The sequence below is a fragment of the Anarhichas minor genome, unplaced genomic scaffold, assembly GCF_050575085.1.
Source record: "Anarhichas minor isolate MPS153535 unplaced genomic scaffold, ASM5057508v1 ptg000053l, whole genome shotgun sequence".
Taxonomy (NCBI): Eukaryota; Metazoa; Chordata; class Actinopteri; order Perciformes; family Anarhichadidae; genus Anarhichas; species Anarhichas minor.
In genome coordinates, this window is record NW_027466499.1 from 395,603 (window position 1) to 419,234 (window position 23,632).

The 23,632-nt window shown below is 43.1% G+C and overlaps 2 protein-coding genes across 7 annotated transcripts; one reads left to right on the top strand and one right to left on the bottom strand.

Annotated features, from left to right (window-relative positions):
• The first annotated feature begins 124 nt into the window (after positions 1-124).
• Positions 125-13,668, top strand: LOC142931567 (uncharacterized). The gene is made up of 6 exons (XM_076075528.1): positions 125-692; positions 4,705-4,788; positions 4,893-5,196; positions 5,293-5,575; positions 5,685-5,708; positions 7,861-13,668. Exons 1-6 carry the CDS (start codon positions 466-468, stop codon positions 9,330-9,332), a joined length of 2,394 nt encoding a protein of 797 aa, XP_075931643.1. The 5' UTR covers positions 125-465; the 3' UTR covers positions 9,333-13,668.
• On the bottom strand, positions 13,012-22,933 carry LOC142931563 (uncharacterized). 6 transcript variants are annotated; one of them, XM_076075519.1, is made up of 6 exons: positions 22,608-22,933; positions 22,258-22,366; positions 21,000-21,055; positions 20,531-20,841; positions 20,205-20,420; positions 13,012-16,022 (listed from the first exon to the last, which is right to left on the bottom strand). In XM_076075519.1, the coding sequence occupies exons 5-6, from the start codon at positions 20,383-20,385 to the stop codon at positions 13,336-13,338; spliced, it is 2,868 nt and encodes a 955-aa protein (XP_075931634.1). In that variant the 5' UTR covers positions 20,386-20,420; positions 20,531-20,841; positions 21,000-21,055; positions 22,258-22,366; positions 22,608-22,933; the 3' UTR covers positions 13,012-13,335. The 6 variants fall into 6 exon arrangements, with proteins under 6 accessions (XP_075931634.1, XP_075931632.1, XP_075931633.1 ...); XM_076075517.1 differs by having other exon boundaries at positions 20,205-20,841; XM_076075518.1 differs by having other exon boundaries at positions 20,205-20,841; positions 20,996-21,055.
• Between the last annotated feature and the right edge of the window lie 699 nt (positions 22,934-23,632).

Consider the following 23,632-nt stretch of genomic DNA (forward strand, 5'->3'; position numbering starts at 1 on the left):
CTATGACATCACACTGATCTCCTCCAATCAACAAGTGAACAATGTTCATTTGAAGACAGCAGAAGGAGAATAACTCGGGAGGACCAGAGGACAAGAGGACAGGAGGACGGGAAGACGGAAGGACAAGTTTATTTTATGTTTCGGAAATATAACAAGTTTCTTTTATTTATTTTTTTGGTTTTGTGTTTTTTTTCCTCTAACTTACTCGATGCAAGGATAGGATGTAGAAAGGAAGGACATTACAGTCCAGCAGGTGGTGGTAACGCGCCATTACATTGTTTCCAACTGCCATAATAATAATAAGAAGAAGAAGAAGAAACAGAAGGAGAAGCAGAAAAATAAAGACACCAGAGAGGATATATTTTAATGTATTTTAAAGTAACAGGAATAGTAGAAAGAATGTAATTTTTTATTTATTTTACTGCTAAACTACTGATCCACACTCCAGTCCAGCAGGTGGCAGTAATGCACTTTAAAGATGTTTGCCAACCGCCATTAAAACTCAAAGAAGAAGAAGAAGAAAACTGTGAGCAAAGTAGAAGCGAGATGGCGGAGAACAGCTCGAAGGCCTCCGACAAAGAGAGAGACAAGACCCGGATCAACATCGGCCGGGTGTTCCCGCGATGGAGAGCCCTCCGAGCGGCTAAAGGGCTCCAGCTGGACTCGGAGCTGGCTCTGCTCCTGCTGGATGCGTGAGTGTGTACTCGACCTGTGTACATGTACACGCAGTACGTTGTAGTACTAGCAGTAGTACGAGTAGTAGCATGTAGTAGCGACGGTGTCCCGGTGTAGCTGTGTAGTAAATGCTAACCTCCAGCTAGCAGCGCAGCTAACGTGTGCTAACCCGGAAGTATTACCGTGAGGCCTACGTTAGCTCAAGCTAGCGGCTAGCATTGCTAAAATGAAGGCCCAATCCCAACGTCCCCCCTAAACCCTCAAACTCTGAACCCTCAAGGACTTACTGAGTCACCTGGTGAGTGGGTGACTGTGAGGGCTTGAGATGGTGTAGATATGAACGGGACAGCACTTTGCTGCAACATATCACGTTACCATGAAAACTACAATAAATATGATGTATTTATTGTATACTTTGTACTCCCTGATGTGAACGTCTTCAGGCTCTTTCCTCACTAGATGAGAGGTAACTTCATATCATCTATTTACTCGGTTTTGTCAAAACAGCTTAAATGACAAAATCAAATATTTGATGAATAAATAAATAAATATCTTCTGATTTCATGTTTTAATGTTCCATTTTTAACCCTTAATGTTTCTGAGCAAATGTATTAAGACTGAACACACGTCTCCATGTGTCCACTGGTTACCCCGTGTTTAACGTCACATTGCAATGATTTGTGGGTAATTCCCTTAGGCTAAGTCAGCATACCATGCTGACTTAAGGAAAGGGTTCATAAAGGGCTCAAAATGTCTGCGGGAGACTCAAACACTCGATGATTTGACCAGAACACAAACACGACACGTTACTGACAGACACACACGCAGTAGGAGTGTAGTAATGGTCAGAAATGAAGAAATCAGTCTGTGTGAGTGGATCTATTGTATCCAGGAGCCTCCTCTGGTTCTTCAAGTGTTAAAGCTGCATTCTCTCTAGTGTCCACCAGGGGGCGACTCCTCTGGTTGTATAGAAGTCTATGAGAAAATGACTCTACTTCTCTCTTGATTTATTACCTCAGTAAACATTGTAAACATGAGTTTATGGTCTCAATCTCTAGTTTCAAGTATTCTTCAATACAGCATGATGTTCATTTAGTACATTATGGTCCATTTAGAGTCAAACAGACCATAAAGCAGGGGATGCTTTAGGGCGGGGCTACACAGTGATTGACAGGTCTCTACCGGAGACGTATAAGGTGTCTCTACGTCACTCCTCAGTCCGTGTATGGTCACTTCCTGTTCACTAGTTGATGGACAAAAGGCAAGAATGGAAGCGTTAAAAGGAGAATGATGCATTGTGTAAATGTGTTTATTGACCCGCTCTTATGATTACACACTAATTAGCTTATTTAAGATTCTTTGTTTTCACTAAAAACGATGACCGTGAGTCCCATAAAACTCTTTGTTTGTCAGTTTCGGTGATCGCTGCATGTTTTAGTGTTGTTTTCAGAGTTTGAATGATTATCGGGATAATGTTTTATTTTGACCAGAATAATCCAGATGATTGAATCTCACACATCTGGATTATGAAACCATCGATTCTTCTTGATGCATCAAAAGATTTATTTGTTATTGTTTTTAAAACACTTCATATTTGTAATGATTCATAATTACAAACAGATAAATTTACTTCTATTATTGTTTATTAATGTATATTAGTAACAAATAGAAGAGATGAACATTTCATCTCTGCAAAGAGAACCAACAGTAAAATAAATCAAATGTTTCCTCATGTTGTGAGTCATGTGACGTAAATGAGCTGCTGTTATTCACCACTAAAGAATAGTAACCAATGAGCATTCAGCTCTTTGTGGAACATTGAACTCTCTCCTCACTGACTCCATGACTGTAGCTCTGCTTTGGTTCTAGAGTCTGAGTCCATAAAAACATAGACATCAATGGTGTATCTGGGTTCAACGAGTTCTACATAGAGACCTCTGGTTCTCCGTTTAGTTTACATAGTTTCAGTCTACTTCCTGGTTCACTTCACTCAGAAGAAGTGAAATGTGTACTTCTGTTACCTTTTAATCCAGAAGGTGTCGGTCACATTGTTTCCATATTCAGCTGCTGAAGCTCCGCCTTCCTCACCACAACTCTGCTAGCATTTAGCCTAGCTTAACTCAGCCTTCCTCACCACAACTCTGCTAGCATTTAGCATAGCATAGCTTAGCCTTCCTCACCACAACTCTACTAGCATTTAGCCTAGCTTAACTCAGCCTTCCTCACCACAACTCTGCTAGCATTTAGCATAGCATAGCTCAGACTTCCTCACCACAACTCTACTAGCATTTAGCCTAGCTTAGCTCAGCCTTCCTCACCACAACTCTACTAGCATGGCTTAGCTCAGCCTTCCTGACCATAACTCTACTAGCATTTAGCCTAGCTTAACTCAGCCTTCCTCACCACAACTCTGCTAGCATTTAGCATAGCACAGCCCAGCCTTCCTCACCACAACTCTACTAGCATTTAGCCTAGCTTAACTCAGCCTTCCTCACCACAACTCTACTAGCATTTAGCCTAGCCTTCCTCACCACAACTCTGCTAGCTTAGCTCAGCCTTCTTCACCACAACTCTACTAGCATTTAGCCTAGCTTAGCTCAGCCTTCTTCACCACAACTCTACTAGCATTTAGCCTAGCTTAGCCCAGCCTTCCTCACCACAACTCTGCTAGCATTTAGCATAGCTCAGCCTTCCTCACCACAACTCTACTAGCATTTAGCCTAGCTTAACTCAGCCTTCCTCACCACAACTCTGCTATCATTTAGCATAGCTTAGCTCAGCCTTCTTCACCACAACTCTACTAGCATTTAGCCTAGCTTAGCTCAGCCTTCTTCACCACAACTCTACTAGCATTTAGCCTAGCTTAGCTCAGCCTTCTTCACCACAACTCTACTAGCATTTAGCCTAGCTTAGCCCAGCCTTCCTCACCACAACTCTGCTAGCATTTAGCATAGCTCAGCCTTCCTCACCACAACTCTGCTAGCATTTAGCATAGCTCAGCCTTCCTCAAACAAACTATCAAAGCATAAATAAAGGATCATTAAGTGTGAGTCTCTTCTGGTGTAAACAATGTGTGTACTAGTACAACAATACTCATCACTTCTGACCCTCTGCCAGTGTGTACTGGTTAGCAGTTCATGCAGCATACCGGTTTTATTTTCTAGATAATCACTTTTTATAAACCGCCACACAGAACCCTAACCCTGTTTAGAGTTGACTCTTATTAACAGTGTTCCCTTCTCTCTCATGGTTAGAACTGTTTCTTATAACCAACAACTAACTCTCTTTAATTGGGTCAAACAATGCGACACATAAACAATTTGTAAAAGTGATAAGTGAATGGCATGCTGGGTAACGTTATAGCGGCTAGCTAGCAGCAGAGAGAGGCGGAACATTCAAGAACGGAAACGAGAGCCGGAGGATGAAGAAAGAGAAACCGGAACTTGTGTCCAAGAGAAGAGCTGTGTTATTATGGATCCCACTGCTCTTCTTGGTAAGACCCGCCCTGTGCAGCGTTCGAGCGCTGAGGTCGGCGTCGGTGCTCCTGGAGATACGGGTAACCTGATTTTGTTCAGGTCCTGTTTTCTGACCCCCCCTAACTACTAGAAGTAACTTCAACCAGTTGTCTCTACCTCAACCAGCTGTGCAGGACGGGTCTTGCTAAGAAGAGCAGTGGGATTCACAATAACTCCACACAGGTTGGAAGATGGAGAGTTTTGCGATTGTGGCCGCGAAGCCGAAGGGTCGGCCGTTGCGTGAAGAGGCATTTGTTCATCTGACGTTACGAACGCAACAACAATCCACCTATGAAGGACACGGTCCCACTGCAGACGAGTTAGAATAATTAAAACACTGGAGTCGAGGTATAAAATACTTGTAATACTACTGCTATCCCAACATTATACCAACTACAGACCTGTGGACCTTAAAAGGGCCTAAACATCTATCTCATAAAATACATTTATTTTACTTGTATTTATTTAAACAAGATGAAACCTGGTCTTGATGAGAACTCTTGTCCTGTTTCAGATATGAAAAAGGCCCTTTGGCATCAAGTCCATGGAGGACTCCTCGTTTGGGAGTTGAGCCTCCTGTGGTTTCGGCGTCTGGTCGGTAAGGACTCTTTAATCTCTCTCAACCTGTGTAACCTTGTTTTTTTTCTTGCCTAACATGTCCCCTTTAATTTGGTACTTGTGTTTTTCTGTCTGGTCCTTCAGTTTGGGAGCCACTATGGACACCAGACCAAAGATGGACGACGAAACGATCCACGACGTCCCGGAGAAGCTCGGACCTGAAGAGATGCAGCTTCCTACCGAGCTTCACAATGTGCTGAGCGAGGAAGACATCGTCGGTTCTCGCGCGTCCATCGTCTACGAGGAGAGTCTTTGTCAGCTGGCGACGCTGCTTCACCTGCCGGTGAAACGCTGTCGCTACCGGATGTCCACCGGACTCATGTGCTTCGGCCTCCCCCCGTTTGAGTGTCTCATTGAACAAAGGTGTACTGCCTTTGTAGTTGAATGGGTGAGTCTCACAACCTAACCACCTTAATATCATTCGTAGAGCAGTCCATCCATTGTCTATCTTTGTCCACTATCTTTTTAACCACTTCCTGTTCAGGTTTGTCCTCGTGGTCACGTTGTCTGGAGCTGGACCTCACAGCCGACCTTTAAGTTCGGGATGTTGGCGGGCGACTTCATGCTCGGGACGAACATCCTGTTGAGCGGGAACAACTACAGTAAAGTGGCCCTCCTGTTCCGCTTCATGAACATGGGAGTCGTCAGTCCGGCCACTTTCTCCAAGATCCAGGACACCTACTGCGTGGACACGATCCGGGAGTTCTGGATGGAGAGGAGGTCCGAGGGCGTTCAGTGGTTACAGGGCAAAGATGTGGTCATTGTAGGTGCGTTTGGAACAGCTGTAGTTATGTCGTCACCTTTATTGAATTGAACAGTTGATGGACAACATAACAGTTTTTTTTGTTCTAATTATGATTTGTTATCCGTTTTTAGGAGGCGAAAGGAGCGATTCACCAGGTATGAAGCACACTGTGATAAGTTTTATAAATTATAAAGGCCACAAAGCGTTGCATTTAATATTAGTACTGCACTTAAGTATAATTCTGAGGTACTTTACTTGAGTATTTCCGTTGTGTGATACTTCTACTCCACTACATCACTGAGGGAAATATACTTTTCACTTGAGGGCCTCTTACCAGTTGAACAAGGAAAACTGCTATAAGAAGGGGTCCAGGAGGATCCTGATCAGATGCTTAATTGGTCCCTTTTTAAACTGAAGGAGCAGCGTCTCTACTCTAAGCTCCCTCCAGATGTCCGATCTCCTCTCTCTATCTCTAAGGCTGAGTCCAGACTCCCTACAAAGGAAGCTCATTTCAGCCGCTTGTATCCTCGATCTTTCAGTCACTACTCAAAGCTCATGACCACAGGTGAGGGTCTGAACGTAGATGGACTGGTAAATCGAGAGCTTTGTCTTTCGGTTCAGCTCCCTTGTCACCAAAACAGTCCGGTACAACGTCTTCATCACTGCTGACTTCGCTCCGAATCACTTGTCCATCTTACTCTTCATTTTACCCTGACTGGGGAACAAGACCCAGAGATACTTGAACTCCCTCTCTTGGGGCAGTGACTCACTACCAACCCAGAAGGTACTATCTGGCAGAGAACCACAGCCTCAGACTTGGAGGTCCTGATTCTCATCCCGACCGCTTCACTCTCGGCTCCAAACCGCCCCAGTGCTGCTGAAGGTCACGTTCTGAAGGATCCAATAGAACCACATCATCTGCAAAGAGCAGAGATGCGATCCCCAAACCGGACACTCTCCTGCCCCAGCTGGGCCTTGAAATCCTGTCCATGGAAATCACAAACCGGATCAGTGACGAGAGACGACCCTGGAAACATGTTTGACTTTGTCAACCACGGTACCCCATATCCATGTCCTTTTTGACCACCTCAACATCCTCTGCCAGACACACGGATGAGTCCTCCATCGAGTCTTCAAACTCTGCCTCCTCCACGAGGATGTGTTGGTCGGGTTTAGGAGTTCCTTAAAGTGTTATTTCCACCACTTAACAATATCCCCAGTCCGGGTCCGTAGTTCTCCTCTTCTGTAAAACTCAGCCTGAGACAAGCCCTGCTTTCCCTTTTTGAGTCGTGTAACGATTTGCCAGAGCTTCCTTGAGGCCAACTAAAAGTCCTTTTCCATGGTCTCCCCAAACTCCTCCCAGACCTGGGTTTTTGCTTTGGCAGCTGCAGCCTTTCTGGCCAACCGGTACCTGTCTGCTGTTTCCAGAGACCCCTGGGCTAGCCAAGCCAGAAAGGCCTCCTCCTTCAGCTTGACAGCTTCCTTCACTGCTGGTGTCCATCAGCAGGTTCTGTGCCTGTCGTAATCTTCTGACCACGACACCCAGCAGCTGCTTTGAACATGGCCTGCTTGGATTCCATGTCCCCAGCCTCCCCCGGGATGCAAGAAAATTCCGTGAGGAGTTGAAGACCTCTTTGACAGTTCACCCTCACAACATGTTTGCGTTTACCAGGGTCTGTCCGGCAGCCTCCCCCACCATCTGATCCAAATTTCATTGTTCTTTTTGGGGTCACAGTGTTGACATAGAATGTTTTGTACTCTGTGGTAACGTCTGTGACATTGTTCAGGTTCGGCTCTCCAGATAAGATATCGAAGTCTGTGCAAAGATTTTGCATTCTTCTGTCTGTGCATTGGTAGATTTAACCAGGCTCGGAGCTCTTATGTCCTCCGGCAGCTTTTTGATGAGTGATCCGAGAGGATAGGCCTTTCTACACTGTGGCATTGAAACCAGAGTAAGATAATGTCTGGTTGCTTCTCTCCCAAGACGGTTGGGTTTTGTAGGTGATGAGAAGTTTGCCCAAGAACATTAGCGCCAATGATAAAAGTCCCAAGACATCATGTCGTCTCTTGTCTTGAAAATAGGGCACACCGATTGTTCACAAAGAGCCGGATCAAAAACAAGGCAGGTCAACTGAGATGTAGTGAAGTATTAAGCAGTATAAGAAGTTCCTTTTAAGTTGTACTAGGGTAAATATACTTAGTTACGCAAACATTCCTCCATGTTACTGCTAATAGATGAAAACTCCACAAAGCAGCTTTAACGTAAGGAAGTGTGGGTTTACTTTAACATCTTTCTCTGTGTTTCAGTTTTACATTCAGATGTACGAAAAGTGATCGTTGTTAAAGAAGAGCAGCAGGAGTGGCGCTCCAGTCTGGACCAGGAGGACCCAGAGCCTCCACACATTAAAGAGGAACAAGAGGAACTCTGGACCAGTCAGGAGGGAGAGCAGCTTCAAGGTCTGGAGGAGGCTGATATCACCAAGTTCACATTCACTCCAGTGAAGAGTGAAGAGGAAGCTCAGTCCTCACAGCTTCATCAAAGACAAACTGAACAGATGGAAACAGAAGATGATGGAAAGGACTGTGGAAGATCAGAACCAGACCCTGATGAGGAGACTGTAGACTCTTTTGAACCTGAGACTGATGACTGGGAGGAGTCTAGAGAACCTCAGTCAGGTTTAAACTCTCTGAATAATGAGGCAGTTTCTGTCAGTGATTCAAGATCTAGTGCTGGAGAGAAACCATTTGGCTGCTCAGAGTGTGGGAAAAGATTTGGAACCAAGACATATCTAAAGATTCACGTGAGATCTCATACAGGGGAGAAACCTTTCAGCTGCTTGTCGTGTGGTAAAGGATTCACCCGGAAAGTGTTGTTGCAGTTACACATTAAATCTCATACAGGAGAGAAACCATTCAATTGCTCCGTTTGTGGTAAAAGTTTCACACAAGCAGGAAGTCTGACACGCCACATGCCCCTCCACACAGGGGAGAAAAGATTTAGCTGCAGTGTTTGTGAAAGAAGATTCACTTGGTACACCAGCCTTAAAACACATAAATGTGCCGGTCATCCGTCCTCACAGCTTCATCAGAGACAAACTGAGGAGAACAGAGAGGCAGAACCTCCAGCCTGCAGCTCAACTGAACACAAGGACTGTAGAGGACCAGAACCAGCCAAGACCTCAGATCCAGATAGACATCCAGAACCAGATACTGTTGACAAGACTGGAGACTCTTCTGAGACTGATGACAGTGAGGATGACGACTGGAAAGAGTCCAGAGAACCTCAGGCAGGTTTAAACTCTTCGAATGATTCCAGATGTGGTACTTGTGAGAAACCATTTAGCTGCTCTCACTGTGGGAAAAGATTTGGCTTCAAGGCACATCTGAAGCGACACACAAGATCTCATACAGGAGAGAAACCATTCCGCTGTTTATTCTGTAAGAAGTCATTTGCACAAAGCGATAGTCTACAGAAACACATGAGAATCCACACGGGAGAGAAACCATACAGCTGCTCACTGTGCGGTAAAGCTTTCAGTGAAAATGGAAATCTGAAAGTACACATGAGATCTCACACAGGAGAGAAACCCTTCAGCTGCTCAGTTTGTAAGAAATCTTTCACAAAGAGTGATAGTCTACAGAAACACATGAGAATCCACACCGGAGAGAAACCATTCAGCTGCTCAGTATGTGGGAAATCTTTCAGTGAAAGTGGAAATTTGAAGAGACACATGCGACTCCACACAGGAGAGGAAATCATCCAGCTTCAGTGCTTGTGACTGAAGATGAATATTCACTTGGTTTTATCAGCTCAGAAACTTTATAGTGCGGCAGATTAAGTCAATATTCCATTAGAATCTTTCACTTGGTGATACAAGCACCAAATGTGGCATGAATAATGCCTAGGAACTACTCTTTCAGAAAAGCCCGGTATCCACCTGAAAATCCAAGATTTTTTAAGATGGCCGTCGCCAAAAATGTGAATAGGTTTTTCAGTGTAGAAATTGAATGGCTGGACATATTTTAATAATCTAGACATCAAAATGTATGTATTTTGACACGAGAAATTCAATGGTGCCAATAAAAATTCAATATGGTCGCAATTTTTCAAGATGGTGGCCATTTGTTACTCAAAATTCACACTTTTTGTCGTTCTTTGATCAGAGATTAGGTTTCAGCTGGATGAAGTAGTAGTCCAAGTTCCAAGTTATCTTTTTGATCCAAATTAAAATGTTTTGATTGATCTATATGAGGTGACATTCTGTTTATAAAAGAGTGATGTCAAAGCACAACCAGGGCACACTGGTGACATCATTGCTGTGAGACTCAGCATGGGGTTCAGTGTCAGCTAATTAGTGTACTTGCTGTAGTTCTAGTATAGTTTAGTGTCCCAAATGCTATCTAATTAGCCCTGTATATCTGTAAATCGCATATATTGGCATTTGCTGGCGGCCATCTTGTTTTTCCATCGTGGATACCGGGCTTTTTTGAAAATATAGGTCTTGAAGATAATTTGTTGCTTGTATCACCAAGTGAAAGATTGTTTCACTAATCTGCCCCACTATTAAGAGTGTTTCTCATCGGATTAGATCAAGATAGACACCCAGAACCGGATCCTGGTGACAAGACTGGAGACTTTTCTGAGACTGATGACGACTGGAAGGAGACCAGAAAACCTCAGTCAGGTTTAACTCTGAACAATGTGTCTTTCAGTCATCTGAAATATATCTTCTGTCAGTGAGGGAAAAAGTTTGGCAACAAAAAAAATCTGAAGGTGCACGTGATGATTCACACAGTAGAGGAACATTTCAGTGCACACTTCTGAGAGGCAAAAGTTAGTGCGTCAAATGTCTATCAACTTCCTGTTATTGACACAACAGCAACATTCTCAAAGGACCAGAATGAGGTTCAAACAAGAAGTCCTGTTCGTGGTCATTGATGAAAGTCTTACCTGATATGAAACACAATCTGTGTATTTATTATATATGAAGACAAATGTTTCTGAAAAATTAACATTAAAAACTGTTAAGTATAAAATGTTTGGTAAGATTATTTTTATTTTATAGATATTTTGGCTGTTTGCTTTGACACATTTCATTCTGACACATTAATTAAATGGGAGAGAGTTTTTGTATCAGAAGTGAAACTGAAGTCTGGAACAAGTTTTATCAACGAGGGACATAAACATATCGTGATAGTCGCTGTTGTATTTCCCTTGAATAATTAACCTGAATCAGCCCTAACTATAAACCTGAACCAGCCCTAACTATACACCTGAACCAGCCCCAACTATACACCTGAACCAGCCCCAACTATAAACCTGAACCAGCCCCAACTATAAACCTGAACCAGCCCCAACTATAAACCTGAACCAGCCCCAACTATAAACCTGAGCCAGCCCTAACTATAAACCTGAACCAGCCCTAACTATAAACATGAGCCAGCCCCAACTATAAACCTGAACCAGCTCTAACTATAAACCTGAACCAGCCCTAACTATAAACCTGAGCCAGCCCTAAGTATAAACCTGAATCAGTCCTAACTATAAACCTGAACCAGCCCTAACTATAAATCTTAGCCAGCCCTAACTATAAACCTGAACCAGCCCTAACTATAAACATGAGCCAGCCCTAACTATAAACCTGAGCCAGCTCTAACTATATCATTGGATCATTGATTTCTGGTAGAATAACGTTTAGTCTGAGTTTAACATCAGGAAGTTACAGGTCATCCAGGTTTTTATGTCCTTAAAGCTGCTTGCAGTTTAGTGAGCTGGTTGGTTTTATCTGGTCTGATCGAGAGATATAATTGAGTATCATCTGCATAACAATGAAAGTTTAAAGTGTTTTCTGATAATATTGCCTAAAAGGAAGCATGTATAAGGGGAACAAGATTGGTCCAAGCACAGAACCTTGTGGAACTCCATGACTAACGTTGGTGTTCATCGAGGTTTCATCGTTTACAAAACTGAGATCGATCTGATAAATAGGACTTAAACCAGTTTAGTGCGGTTCCGTTAATGCCAATCAAATGTTCTAGTCTCTGTAACAGGATGTAATGATTAATGGTGTCAAACGCAGCACTAAGGTCTAACAAGACCAGAGACAAGTCCTTTGTCTGATGCAATTAGGTCATTCGTTATTTTCACCAGAGCTGTCTCATAAGAATGGCTAAACATGTGACACACAGAGCAGGAGAGGTAGAGAGAGAAGCCATCGCTAGCTGCTAAGCTAAAGTACGGTAGTTAATGTTGGCAGAACAGAACAATGTGTAAACAACTGTTGTATTAAGCAAGAAGTCGCTAAAAGAGGAAGCGAGCTATGAGTGTTTAAATGTATAGCAGATAATTAGCCGCTTGTACTGAAGAATATCACACAATTATCTTAGTTTAGCCGGAGCTACGGAAGTACGCTGTCAGACAACAGATACACTGGAGACAGGAAGTGAGACAATACACGTCAGTCCTCCTCTCAGGATGATGAAGATGAGTTTGATTTAATGTTTTACAGAAGATAACTCCTTCAACATCTTGATCAATAAACTCATTGATTTGTTATGGATCGACTTGTTTGTGACATAAAACAAGAAATAAACATAATAAACATCAAACAGTTAATAACAGTCTTGAACCTTCTATTTTTTAAATATTGGCATAAAGGACCAGCCTCTAATCTGGGGAAGACGGGACAGAGAGGAGTCATCAGTGTCACTATCGTTACCGGCAGAGGACAGAATGTCGATATGGTAACAATAAAACTTCCCAAGCCTAAACTGAAGTAAATTAAACTATATTATCTTCAGCCTCTTGATACCAAAACATCCAGAAACAAGAAGAGCTTCTTCCTGCTGGACGTCACAACTATGACTACATTTGAATGAGACGGCAGAGAAACAAGTGTAAATGCCCGTTATTTGATGTCATTGTATGCTCTGAAATATAATGTTAAACCAATGCAACACATGCTTAAGTTTATTAAATCGTGTCATAACAGAAACCTTAATGAGTCGTACAGCATTCATCGTTTGTTCATGACATCATTATTATTGTTCGGATGATCATTTCAACAACCAAGTCATCCGAATAGGGTCAAACAGCTGCGTATGGTATCATGGACTTTTTAAAAGAAGAGGCTTGTATACAGCAAACACATGACTTTGATTAATATACTTTAGAAGAGTATTGAACAACACAAACTTAAAAGGCAAATTAGAAATATATGTTACTACCATCACCCAAAACAAAGTCTCCTGTAGAGAGTGTGACAGAAATTACTATTTCTTTGAGTAACTGATGGTTATTGATGTATTAACAACTTAATTCAGACTTACCTGAGGGAGGATACAGAGCCTCTTTGTAGATCCTTCTGTTCTTCAGGACTCTGGTGTCATGGACGGAGCCACAATACCCACAAAGGTGTTTAACGCAAAGCAAGAAACTGTCTGCAATGAACGAACAACAAAAGTTCAAGTTCTTTATTTTTATGATGCACAAAAATACGACAGAAGTAGTCGATGGCTCATTAAATATGTACAACAAAGAAAATTGTCCCAACGAAGACATTGACTGGTTGTGCTGTCTCGTCTAAATGAAGACATCTCAAACAACGTCAACTTTGCATCAAGTGTCATAATTTACTGAATGACAACAGTCATCATCCATAAAGACTCATTTCAGTGTTCATGTCTAATCATCAACACTGATTGGACATAAAAAAAACTCGTAACCCTTGAAATACTGAACCTTAGAAAACATAGGAACTAAATTTACTACAACTAAAAAGTTTATGCCAGATCTACGTTGTTGCTCATATAAGAAGTTGTTATTTCCCTGTATTCAGTGGAGCTGCTGGCTGGAGGCTCTTCTTCTCTGTTCTCGGTCTGATGAAGATGAAGCTGTGAGGACCGATGGCCGACACACTGATGGTTCCTGAGCTGGTCGTACCAGGTGAACCCTCGGTCACAAACACTGCAGGGGAACCTTTTCTCTCCGGTGTGATTCATCGTGTGATTCTTCAGTTGTGCTTTGGTTAGAAATCTTTTCTCGCACACCGAGCAGCTGAACGGTTTCTCTCCTGTGTGGATTCCCATGTGTGTCTGTAAACTTCCCCTCTGTGTGAAAGACTTCCTACAAACTGAGCAGTTGAATGGTTTCTCTCCCGTGTGACATCTCATGTGCACCTTAAGAGATGAACGTATGTTGAAAGCTTTACCACACACAGAGCAGCTGAATGGTTTCTCTCCTGTGTGAGTTCTCGTGTGTCTATTCAGATTTCCTTTGTGGCTAAATCTTTTCCCACACTGAGAGCAGCTGAATGGTTTCTCACTAGAAACTTCTTCATTATTCAGAGAGTTTAAACCTGACTGAGGTTCTCTGGTCTCCTTCCAGTCATCACTGTCATCAGTCTCAGGTTCAGAAGAGTCTCCAGTCTTGTCATCAGTTTCTGGTTCTGGATGTCTATCTGGATCTGAGTTCCTGTCTGGTTCTAGTTCTTCACAGTCCTCTCCATCAGCTTCTGGAGGTTCTGTCTCTCTGCTCTTCGCAGTTTGAGTTTGATAAAGCTGTGAGGAACAACGACCAACACATCTGTGGTTTCTGAGCGTGTTGTACCAGGTGAATCTTTGTTCACAATCTCTGCAGGTGTAGAATTTCTTCTTTGTGTGGACTTCCATATGTTTGGTCAGATATCTCCTCCATGCAAACTCTTCACCACAAGTTGGGCATCTGAACCGTGTTCGTCTCGTGTGGATCCTCATGTGTTGAACTAAAGACTCGCTGTCACTGCAGTCTGTGTTACACACTGAGCAGCGGAAAGGTTTCTCCCTTGAGTGATGTGTCATGTGAGAACGTAAGCTTTCCTGCTCGTTAAATATTTGACCACAAAGTGAGCAGCCGAATGGTTTCTCTCCCGTGGGGGGGTTCTTGTGTGTCAGCAGAGTGAGACTGTCTTCAGATCTTTCGTGACACTCAGAGGAGCTGAAAGGTTTCATGTTGCTATTAAATCCATCATTTGCAGAGACCTTTTTATTTCTCTGGTACGTGAACCCTGACTGATGTTTCCTGGTCTCTTTCCAAAACTCAACATCAACATTGTCATCAGGTTCAGAGGACGGTTCAGTCTTGACATCAGCATCTGGTTCTAAATATCTATCTGGATCTGAGTTCCTGTCTGGTTCTGTCTCCTTGTTCTCCTCAGTTTGTCTTTGATGAAGCTGTGAGGACTGACGACCGACACATTTATGATCTTTGACCTGGTAACGCCAGACAAATGTTTCCTTACAAACACTGCAGCTGAATCTTTTCTCTTCTGTGTGACGTGTCAAATGTTTCTCTAAGTCTTCACTTTGTGGAAAAAAATTCTTACAAACTGAGCATCTAAAATGTTTCTCTCCTGTGTGAGATCTCAGATGTGTCTGTTTCCTAAATCTTTTCCCACACTCAGAGCAGCTAAATGGTTTCTCACTAGAAATGTCATCATTAATCAGAGAGTTTAAACCTGACTGAGGTTCTCTAGTCTCCTTCCAGTCATCACTGTTATCAGTCTCAGGTTCAGAAGAGTCTCCAGTCTTGTTATCAGGATCTGGTTCTAGATCTGAGTTCCTGTCTGGTTCTGGTCCTCCACAGTCCTCTCCATCAGCTTCTGGAGGTTCTGCCTCTCTGTTCTCCTCAGTCTGACTCTGATGAATCCGTGAGGACTGACGACCAACACATATGTGTCTTGTGATCTGTGAACACCAGGAGAATCTTTTGTTACACATACTGCAACTGAATCGTTTCTCTCCCGTGTGGACCGGCATGTGTTGTGTCAGGTGCCCCTTTCGTGAAAATCTTTTACCACAAACTGTACAGCTAAATGGTTTCTCCCCTGTGTGGATTCTCATATGTTCCTTGAGGGTTCCCTTGGTGCCGAATCCTTTCTCACACTCAGAGCAGCTAAATTGTTTCTTACCATCACTACACTTTGAATCTCCGACATGAACTTTGTTTAAACCTGACTGAGGTTCTCTGGTCTCCTTCCAGTCATCACCGTTATCAGTCTCAGGTTCAGAAGAGTCTCCAGTCTCCTCATCAGGATCCGGTTCTAGATCAGAGTTCCTGTCTGGTTCTGGTCCTCCACAGTCCTCTCCATCACCTTCTGTTTCCATCTGTTCAGTTTGTCTTTGATGAAGCTGTGAGCACTGAGCTTCCTCTTCATCATCTTCACTCTTCACAGGAGTGAATGTGAACTTGATATCAGCCTCCTCCAGACCTTGAAGCTGCTCTCCCTCCTGACTGGTCCAGAGTTCCTCCTGTTCCTCTTTAATGTGTGGGGGCTCTGGGTCCTCCTGTTCCTCTTTAATGTGTGGGGGCTCTGGGTCCTCCTGGTCCTCTTTAATGTGTGGGGGCTCTGGGTCCTCCTGGTCCAGACTGGAGCTCCACTCCTGCTGCTCTTCTTCACCGACGACCACTTTTCGTACATCTGAAGGTAAAACTGAAACACAGACAGAACATTTCTTTACGTGTAAGCTGCTCTGTGGAGTTTTCATCTGTTATTAGAAAATAAAGTATATTTACTCAAATACTTTTATTTATACATTTAAATTATTCATATTAATATTATTTTAACTAGTAGTAGTAGTAGCTGTAGCATTGTTGGTAGCAGAGTTAACAAATAATTAATATCAAAACATGTCACAATTATTAATAATTCAATTATGATCTATAAAACAATACATTAGTATAAAAGAATGATGTCACTCAGCTTACGCCATAAGACATCGTTAGTGTAGGTAACAGAATTAACATAACATAAATTTAAGACGCCAACCAATTTTGGGAAAACATCAATATCAATAAATTAGATCTCAATCTCAGGGTTGCTACGAAGTTCTTATCACGGTGTACAGAGACATAATATTTCATACACACAAATCAAATGATCAAGTTCTTTCTAAACCCTTCGTAGCAGCAGGGTTCATTATAACATCTTTACCAGTTTCAAAATGTATTAAATATTAAAGTCTTTTCTGTTAGAGTCTCTTTCTCTCAATAGTTGCTGGAACAGAGATCAACCTTCAGCATCAAAGTGTAGAAGAGAAGAGAGACGAGTCCTCTGACGTCTTCTGGCTTCATCTCCTTGAGAACGGGGGTGTAAACCACTCCCACCCATCAACTGTCTTGATTATTTAATTGAACCTTATTTTACAGAATTAATACCAGTTACTTACATAGTCTATTTAATTCTTTATTCTTAACCCTCTAGAATAGACGGGCTGTTTGTCAGTGCTCATGTTGAGAGGAAAGTTGCTGGCAGAGTTGTCTATCATGAACTTTACTATACGTAACTTTTATGAACTCAGATGTTTAAATTTGGAGATTTGGTAAACTTAAAGCTTGCATAATTAATGCAAAAAGACAAACAATATGTAGAGTGAGTCAGTAAAGTGAGATTAGTTTTGTATGAGAATAAACAACAAATGCACACAAAACAGTTAAAAGAGTCAATTTGTGAATAGTTGAAAAATACAGTGAGTTTGTTACTCTGGGTTAGGGTCAGATTATATAAATATAAAGACTTATTAAGACTAGGACTAGCATATCAAGTAAAACTGTAGTAGTAGCAGCTATAGTAGTAGTAGTAGCAGCTATAGTAGTAGTAGTATCAGCTATAGTTGTAGATAGATAGATAGATAGATAGACTTTATTTCAGACTCAGGGTCTGAAATAAAGACAAATACATAACAAATACATAAAAAGACAGACACAAACAATAAAAGTACGGAGGCCTAGCAATGCCTTACAAAGAGACAGCTGTACCAATGTCTCCACAGCTGGGACTGGTAGCGTGTGGTGCTAAACCTTATGTTGGTTAAAACAACCATGATCTCATTTTTGGAGTCATTAAGTCTACAAATGAATTTATACATGAGATTTCTTAAAACAGTTTGGAAAGTATTGACTCGTGCAGCCACAAACATTTCACGAGCACTACTCCATCTCGGTCTCTTTAAAAGTATTCTCATGGTGTCATTGTAAGCTACTTGAAGTCTCTGGAAGCTCTTTTTTTTGTAGTTTGACCACAAGTGTGCAGTAGAGTGGTGTACAATATGCTCTGAACAGAGACATCTTCACTCCATCTGTACACAGACCAAACTTGCGTGAGAGACTGTTTGCTTGTGCATACATCCTACGACATTGCCTAGAAATGTCGTTATCATCGGTCATGTGTTCTGTTATAAAATGACCAAGATATTTTACTTCACCACAGACACCAAGATTATTATCAGACAATTTGAAGTCAGGGAAGTTTAGATATTTGTCCTCTTTAGTTCGACAGATCAGGATAGCACTCTTACTGGCGTTGTATTTGATGTCATGTTCCACACCATACACAGTACGTATAGTGAGGAGCTGCTGAAGACCAGTGCTAGATGGACTAAAGATCACCAGATCATCTGCATACATGATGTGATTAACCAGAGTATTTCCAATCATGCACCAGTATTACAGGCTTTCAGTTGCTTGAACAGATCATCAATATACAGATTAAACAGAATTGGGGACAAAATTCCCCCTTGTAGTAGTATCAGCTATAGTAGTAGTAGTATCAGCTATAGTAGTAGTAGTAGTGATGATGCTACATCGGGATGCAGTACTGCCAAGTGTTATCCATCAGGACATTCATGGACGACCGAATGATCACAGATCACCACCTGGAGGACTTGGTCGATCTCACCGATTGGGCAAAGTTACTAGTACTGAAGAGAGGGCGTGTCCAGGAAAAGGTGTCGCTTTCAAATCAGAGAGGAGATTATCCCAACAGTGAAAGAGAAACCGGTGAAGAGCTCGAGGAAGTGTTACAGGGTGGACTCACCGACAAGTCGAGTGTGAAGGAGATGCTCATTCAAGCTGAAACCTGGATGAAAGCTCTGGAGAAGAGAGGCTGACCTGGCCAGTATAAGTCCAGAGGAAACCAACATGAGGTGCTTCACAGACGGCTCTGGCTGCTGCTCTTTTATGAGGTACCTGTTTCCACTGTTGAAGGGCTGGAGAGGAAGATGAAAGTGTAGCTGAGGAGATAGCTGGTTGTCGTCGGCCTGTAGAGCTCAGACAGAAAGCTTCAGCAGCCAAAACATCCATGGTTCAGCAGTACAAGGCAACTTAATGAGAGAGTTAAGATACAAGAGTGCACCAGGGAGACATTGAAGTCGAAACAGGTTCTAAGTGGTCAGCCAGCAGAGCATTGAGGGAGGCAGAGGATGGCCTGCATCACGTCAACATCGTCGGGTCAGTGGCCCAGAGCAGAGTACCTCTGAGGTGCTCCACCAGGTTGGATCAATGCTAACCTGAAGGAGCGGTTAGGCGTGGAGGGAGGTCACCAAGGCAGAGCAGGGAACCCGACATGTCAAGGCTGTAGCCATCAACAAGCAGAGCAGCTGGGCACTGCCCCGGCAGGACATCTGGAGCATGGAAGGACATCGGACAAAGGTTATGTTGGGTTTCACTCCGTCAAACCCACACATGGAGGTTAGCCGTGTACAACAGCTGCACGCTCTGCAGGAGGTCACCCAACTGTGACCATGTCCTCTCCTTGTGTCAAGCACGGCCGATGGGAAATTCCGGTGAGACATGAACAGATTCTGACACAGCTAAAACAACTTTCTAATGGCCCTGGTTTCCTCCACTTACACAGTTCAGGGGGGAGAAAAGCAGCAGCAGAGGTGAAGAACAAGAGGACGCGGCCACAGAAAGGGAGATGTGAGCTCAAATTCCCAGAGAAGATAACCCAAACTAGCCTCAGACCCAACATTGTCCTCTGGGCTAAAGGTACCGAACAGGTGGTTCTTACCGAGCTTATAGTACCCTGGGGAGAGAGAATGGAAGAGGTCCATGAGGGCAAGCTAAATAAATAACAGGCCCTCATCTTCCAGAGCCAACTGAAGGGTTGGAACCTGGAAGCTGCAGGAGCTCCGTATGGCGGTCGCTCTGGAAAGCTCTTGAGCTGCTTGGGAACGAAGCCTTGGAGGAGGGAGGGGCCTTGGAGGGTCACAGGTCACTGGGTCACAGATGATCCAGAGAAAAGTCCCTGTAAAGGTGAGCCCATTGTGATCACCTTTATCTCACCTGGAAGACCAGTGACGGCTAACAAAGTGATGAAGAGGAACACGTGATGAAGATGTCACGCGATGAAGAGGAAACGCGATGAAGAGGTGAAGAGGAACACGTGATGAAGACGAACACGTGATGAAGAGGAAACGTGATGAAGAGGAAACGTGATGAAGAGGAACACGTGATGAAGAGGAACACGTGATGAAGAGGTCACGCGATGAAGAGGAAACGCGATGAAGAGGTCACGCAATGAAGAGGTCACGTGATGAAGAGGAAACGTTATATATATATAAATAGATATTATCTTTATATTATTAACTGAATATTAATCCAGTGATGAAATAAATCAACGACGAGACTTTTTAAGTTTGAAGTAAAAGATTCTCCAGTAAAAGGTTGATATGACAGAGTGAATAAATGAAGTTATGTTCATGTTGGTCAATTAATAGTTTGATTAATCAGGTAATAAAATAATCTCATGCTAATCAATAAATGAATCGTTAAAACATGGTTCAGTCCTGAAGCAGTAGACCTGAAGAGGTTCTGAAGATGTGTGAGGACTCACCTGGTTGTGTTTGTGGTGACTCGACCTCTGGGAGGAAGTCCACGCCATCATCAGACAGGTGTGGTGGAGGTCTCAGGTGTGGTGGAGGTCTCAGGTGTGGTGGAGGTCTTGTCTCCCTGGGGGGTCTCCGGTGGACTACCGGTGGCTCGGCTCTGACGTGGGTCTCCTCAGACTCCATCATCTTCAGTGATTACTGGATCCGGCTGGAAGGACCACCTGTAACAGAGGGACGGTTACCTGGATGAGTAGCTTCACACATCACTCCGGTTAGAGACGCTGGAGATCTACAGTGTGAACATCTTCTACTGATGGTGCTGGAGATCTACAGTGTGAACATCTTCTACTGATGGTGGAGCGAGTGATGCTGGAGGTCTACAGCGTGAACATCTTCTCCTGATGGTGGAGCGAGTGATGCTGGAGGTCTACAGCGTGAACATCTTCTCCTGATGGTGGAGCGAGTGATGCTGGAGATCTACAGCGTGAACATCTTCTCCTGATGGTGGAGCGAGTGATGCTGGAGGTCTACAGCGTGAACATCTTCTACTGATGGTGGAGCGAGTGATGCTGGAGGTCTACAGCGTGAACATCTTCTCCTGATGGTGGAGCGAGTGATGCTGGAGGTCTGCCGTGAAGCTCCCTGATTAGTCCGGACGATGACGGAAGTAACAACAAAAAGAAACCAAAGTTCAAGAAGAACTTGAAAAAAGTTGATCATTTAGAAACACCTGAAACCAAAAATATATTATAAAATATAAAATCAGTGCCAGAGTTAAAGCAGTATGAAAACAAACCTACGTCCAGCTCTCTCATGTTCTTTATGAATAGAGTGGAAGCACCACAGCCCGCAACATCTGCAATAAACAGAAATAACAAACCAACAGAGGGAACGATTTGATCAAATATCGTCCTCTACATGATCACATGAAATATCCTCAAACAGTTTAAACGTTCTCAACTACAGAATCACACAGCGATCTGCATTTCATTCCTCCAGTGACCTGGTGAGCTTTTATTTTGACATCTGTTTGAGTGACGGTGACAGAACGTCCAGTGACCTGGTGAGCTTTTATTTTGACATCTGTTTGAGTGACGGTGAGAGAACGTCCAGTGACCTGGTGAGCTTTTATTTTGACATCTGTTTGAGTGATGGTGACAGAACGTCCAGTGACCTGGCGAGCTTTTATTTTGACATCTGTTTGAGTAACGGTGAGAGAACGTCCAGTGACCTGGTGAGCTTTTATTTTGACATCTGTTTGAGTGACGGTGACAGAACATCCAGTGACCTGGTGAGCTTTTATTTTGACATCTGTTTGAGTGACGGTGAGAGAACGTCCGGTGACCTGGTGAGCTTTTATTTTGACATCTGTTTGAGTAACGGTGAGAGAACGTCCGGTGACCTGGTGAGCTTTTATTTTGACATCTGTTTGAGTGACGGTGAGAGAACGTCCGGTGACCTGGTGAGCTTTTTGGAGAAAATGTAATTTGTTCTGTTATTTAATAGAAAACAGCCCAAAAGATATCCATTGTGCCACCACAGGCCAAGGCATCACAGACTGGAGGTGGAGCGGTACCAACTAGATGTCGTTGAGCTCACCTCCACGCACAGGACTGGTTCTGGAACCAAACTGCTGGAGAGGAGCTGGACTCTATCCTCTCCCCGGGGAACCAGAGGGTGGAGAGCGAGTCGCTGAGGGGAAGTCTGACTGTTGGTTGTGGCTACACACGGCCTTATCGGAGTCTCTGGGTGGAGCTCTAGAAAGGTCTCCGACTGGGGGACTCCAGGGTTCATGATCTGAACCCAAGTGGAGCTTTGTTGTTGGACTTCTGTGCTCGTCATTGATCGATCATGTTGGAGCGTAGAGGACTCAGAAGCCTTCTTGGTAACAGAACACTCTCGGCTAAAGATCTATGATCGACTTCATGGTCGTATCTTCAGATCTGCCGACGTATATTTTGGACGTTGTTCTGCGCCTTCATTATCGTGTCGGGGGACAAATATGTTTCCAGTCCAGTTATAGGCCGATAATAACACGAGTAGAAAGCAATAACCTACCTGGGGTCAGGAGCAGAGGCCACAGCGTCGGCCCTTCAGTGCTGTGATGACGTCTGAAGATGAACCGGTTCCTCAAAGCATCAGATTCATTCCATCGATGGATTCATCTCTGAAAGAAACATCTCAACTGTTTGTGTCTCAGTCATTTATAATCATTATCTGTATATTGTACCAACAACGTGATCATATTATTATTATTATTACATTATATCATCCATCAGTCGGTGTAGTAGTGTGTCAATCAGAGACAACACAGTCGTGTTATTTTACAAGAAATATTTACATTTAAGAAGCTTTTTATTTCAAAGTCCTGAAAAAATCGTAACAATATTAATATTCTGTACTCTCACTTTAACATCTGACTGAAGAGAAACAACGATCCTCAACACGCAGTAGAAGCTGTTAGCAGGAGCTAGCTGCTAACAGGCTAACGTTAGCCTGTTAGCCTATATAGCATATTGATATTGTCTCCAAATGTCCAATCAGAGGTCCGCCGTTTGAATTCATGTTGAACATCCTGAAATGTGGACATTTTCCACAGATCGAGTGAAAGAAGACCAAAGAAAACTACACTGTGTTTGTGTCCTTATTGACACTCAGATGACATGCTAACACAGCCGCATGCTAACTGTGTTCCGATAGAAAGAACAGAGACCCGGAAGCACTAGCAACACTTCCGGTACGCTCCTCCTCTGGCCTTCACAATAAAAGAGCGTTTTAAAAGTTCATTTGATCGGCAGTCCTTTGATAAGATGGGTGGTGGTAGTAGTATCAGCAGTAGTAGTAGTAGCAGTAGTAGTAGTATCAGCAGTAGTAGTAGTATCAACAGTAGTAGTAGTAGCAGTAGTATCAGTAGTAGTAGTAGTATCAGTAGTAGTAATAGTAGTAGTAGCAGTCGTATCAGTAGTAGTAATAGTAGTAGTAGTATCAGCAGTAGCAGTAGTATCAGTAGTAGTAGTAGTATCAGCAGTAGCAGTAGCAGTAGTAGCAGTAGTATCAGTAGTAGTATCAGCAGTAGTAGTAGTATCAGTAGTAGTAGTAATAGTAGTAGTAGTATCAGTAGTAGTAGTATCAGTAGTAGTAGCAGTAGTAGTAGTATCAGTAGTAGCAGTAGTATCAGTAGTAGTATCAGCAGTAGTAGTAGTATCAGTAGTAGCAGTAGTATCAGTAGTAGTATCAGCAGTAGTAGTAGTAATAGTAGTAATATCAGCAGTAGCAGTAGTATCAGTAGTAGTAGTAGTAGTAGTATCAGCAGTAGTAGTAGTAGTAGCAGTAGTATCAGCAGTAGCAGTAGTATCAGCAGTAGTAGTAGTATCAGCAGTATCAGTAGTATCAGTAGTAGTAGTAGTATCAGTAATAGTATCAGCAGTAGTAG

What these genes read in the sequence shown, in the direction of transcription:
- LOC142931567 (XM_076075528.1), top strand. Translation starts at nt 466, where the DNA reads ATGCACTTTAAAGATGTTTGCCAACCGCCATTAAAACTCAAAGAAGAA. An exon ending in GTGGTTTCGGCGTCTGGTCG is followed by an intron (nt 4,789 to 4,892) that starts GTAAGGACTCTT and finishes CTGGTCCTTCAG; the next exon opens with TTTGGGAGCCACTATGGACA. An exon ending in CAAAGATGTGGTCATTGTAG is followed by an intron (nt 5,576 to 5,684) that starts GTGCGTTTGGAA and finishes ATCCGTTTTTAG; the next exon opens with GAGGCGAAAGGAGCGATTCA.
- LOC142931563 (XM_076075522.1), bottom strand. Translation starts at nt 20,385, where the DNA reads ATGATGGAGTCTGAGGAGACCCACGTCAGAGCCGAGCCACCGGTAGTC. An exon ending in GTCACCACAAACACAACCAG is followed by an intron (nt 16,023 to 20,204) that starts GTGAGTCCTCAC and finishes TCTGTGTTTCAG; the next exon opens with TTTTACCTTCAGATGTACGA.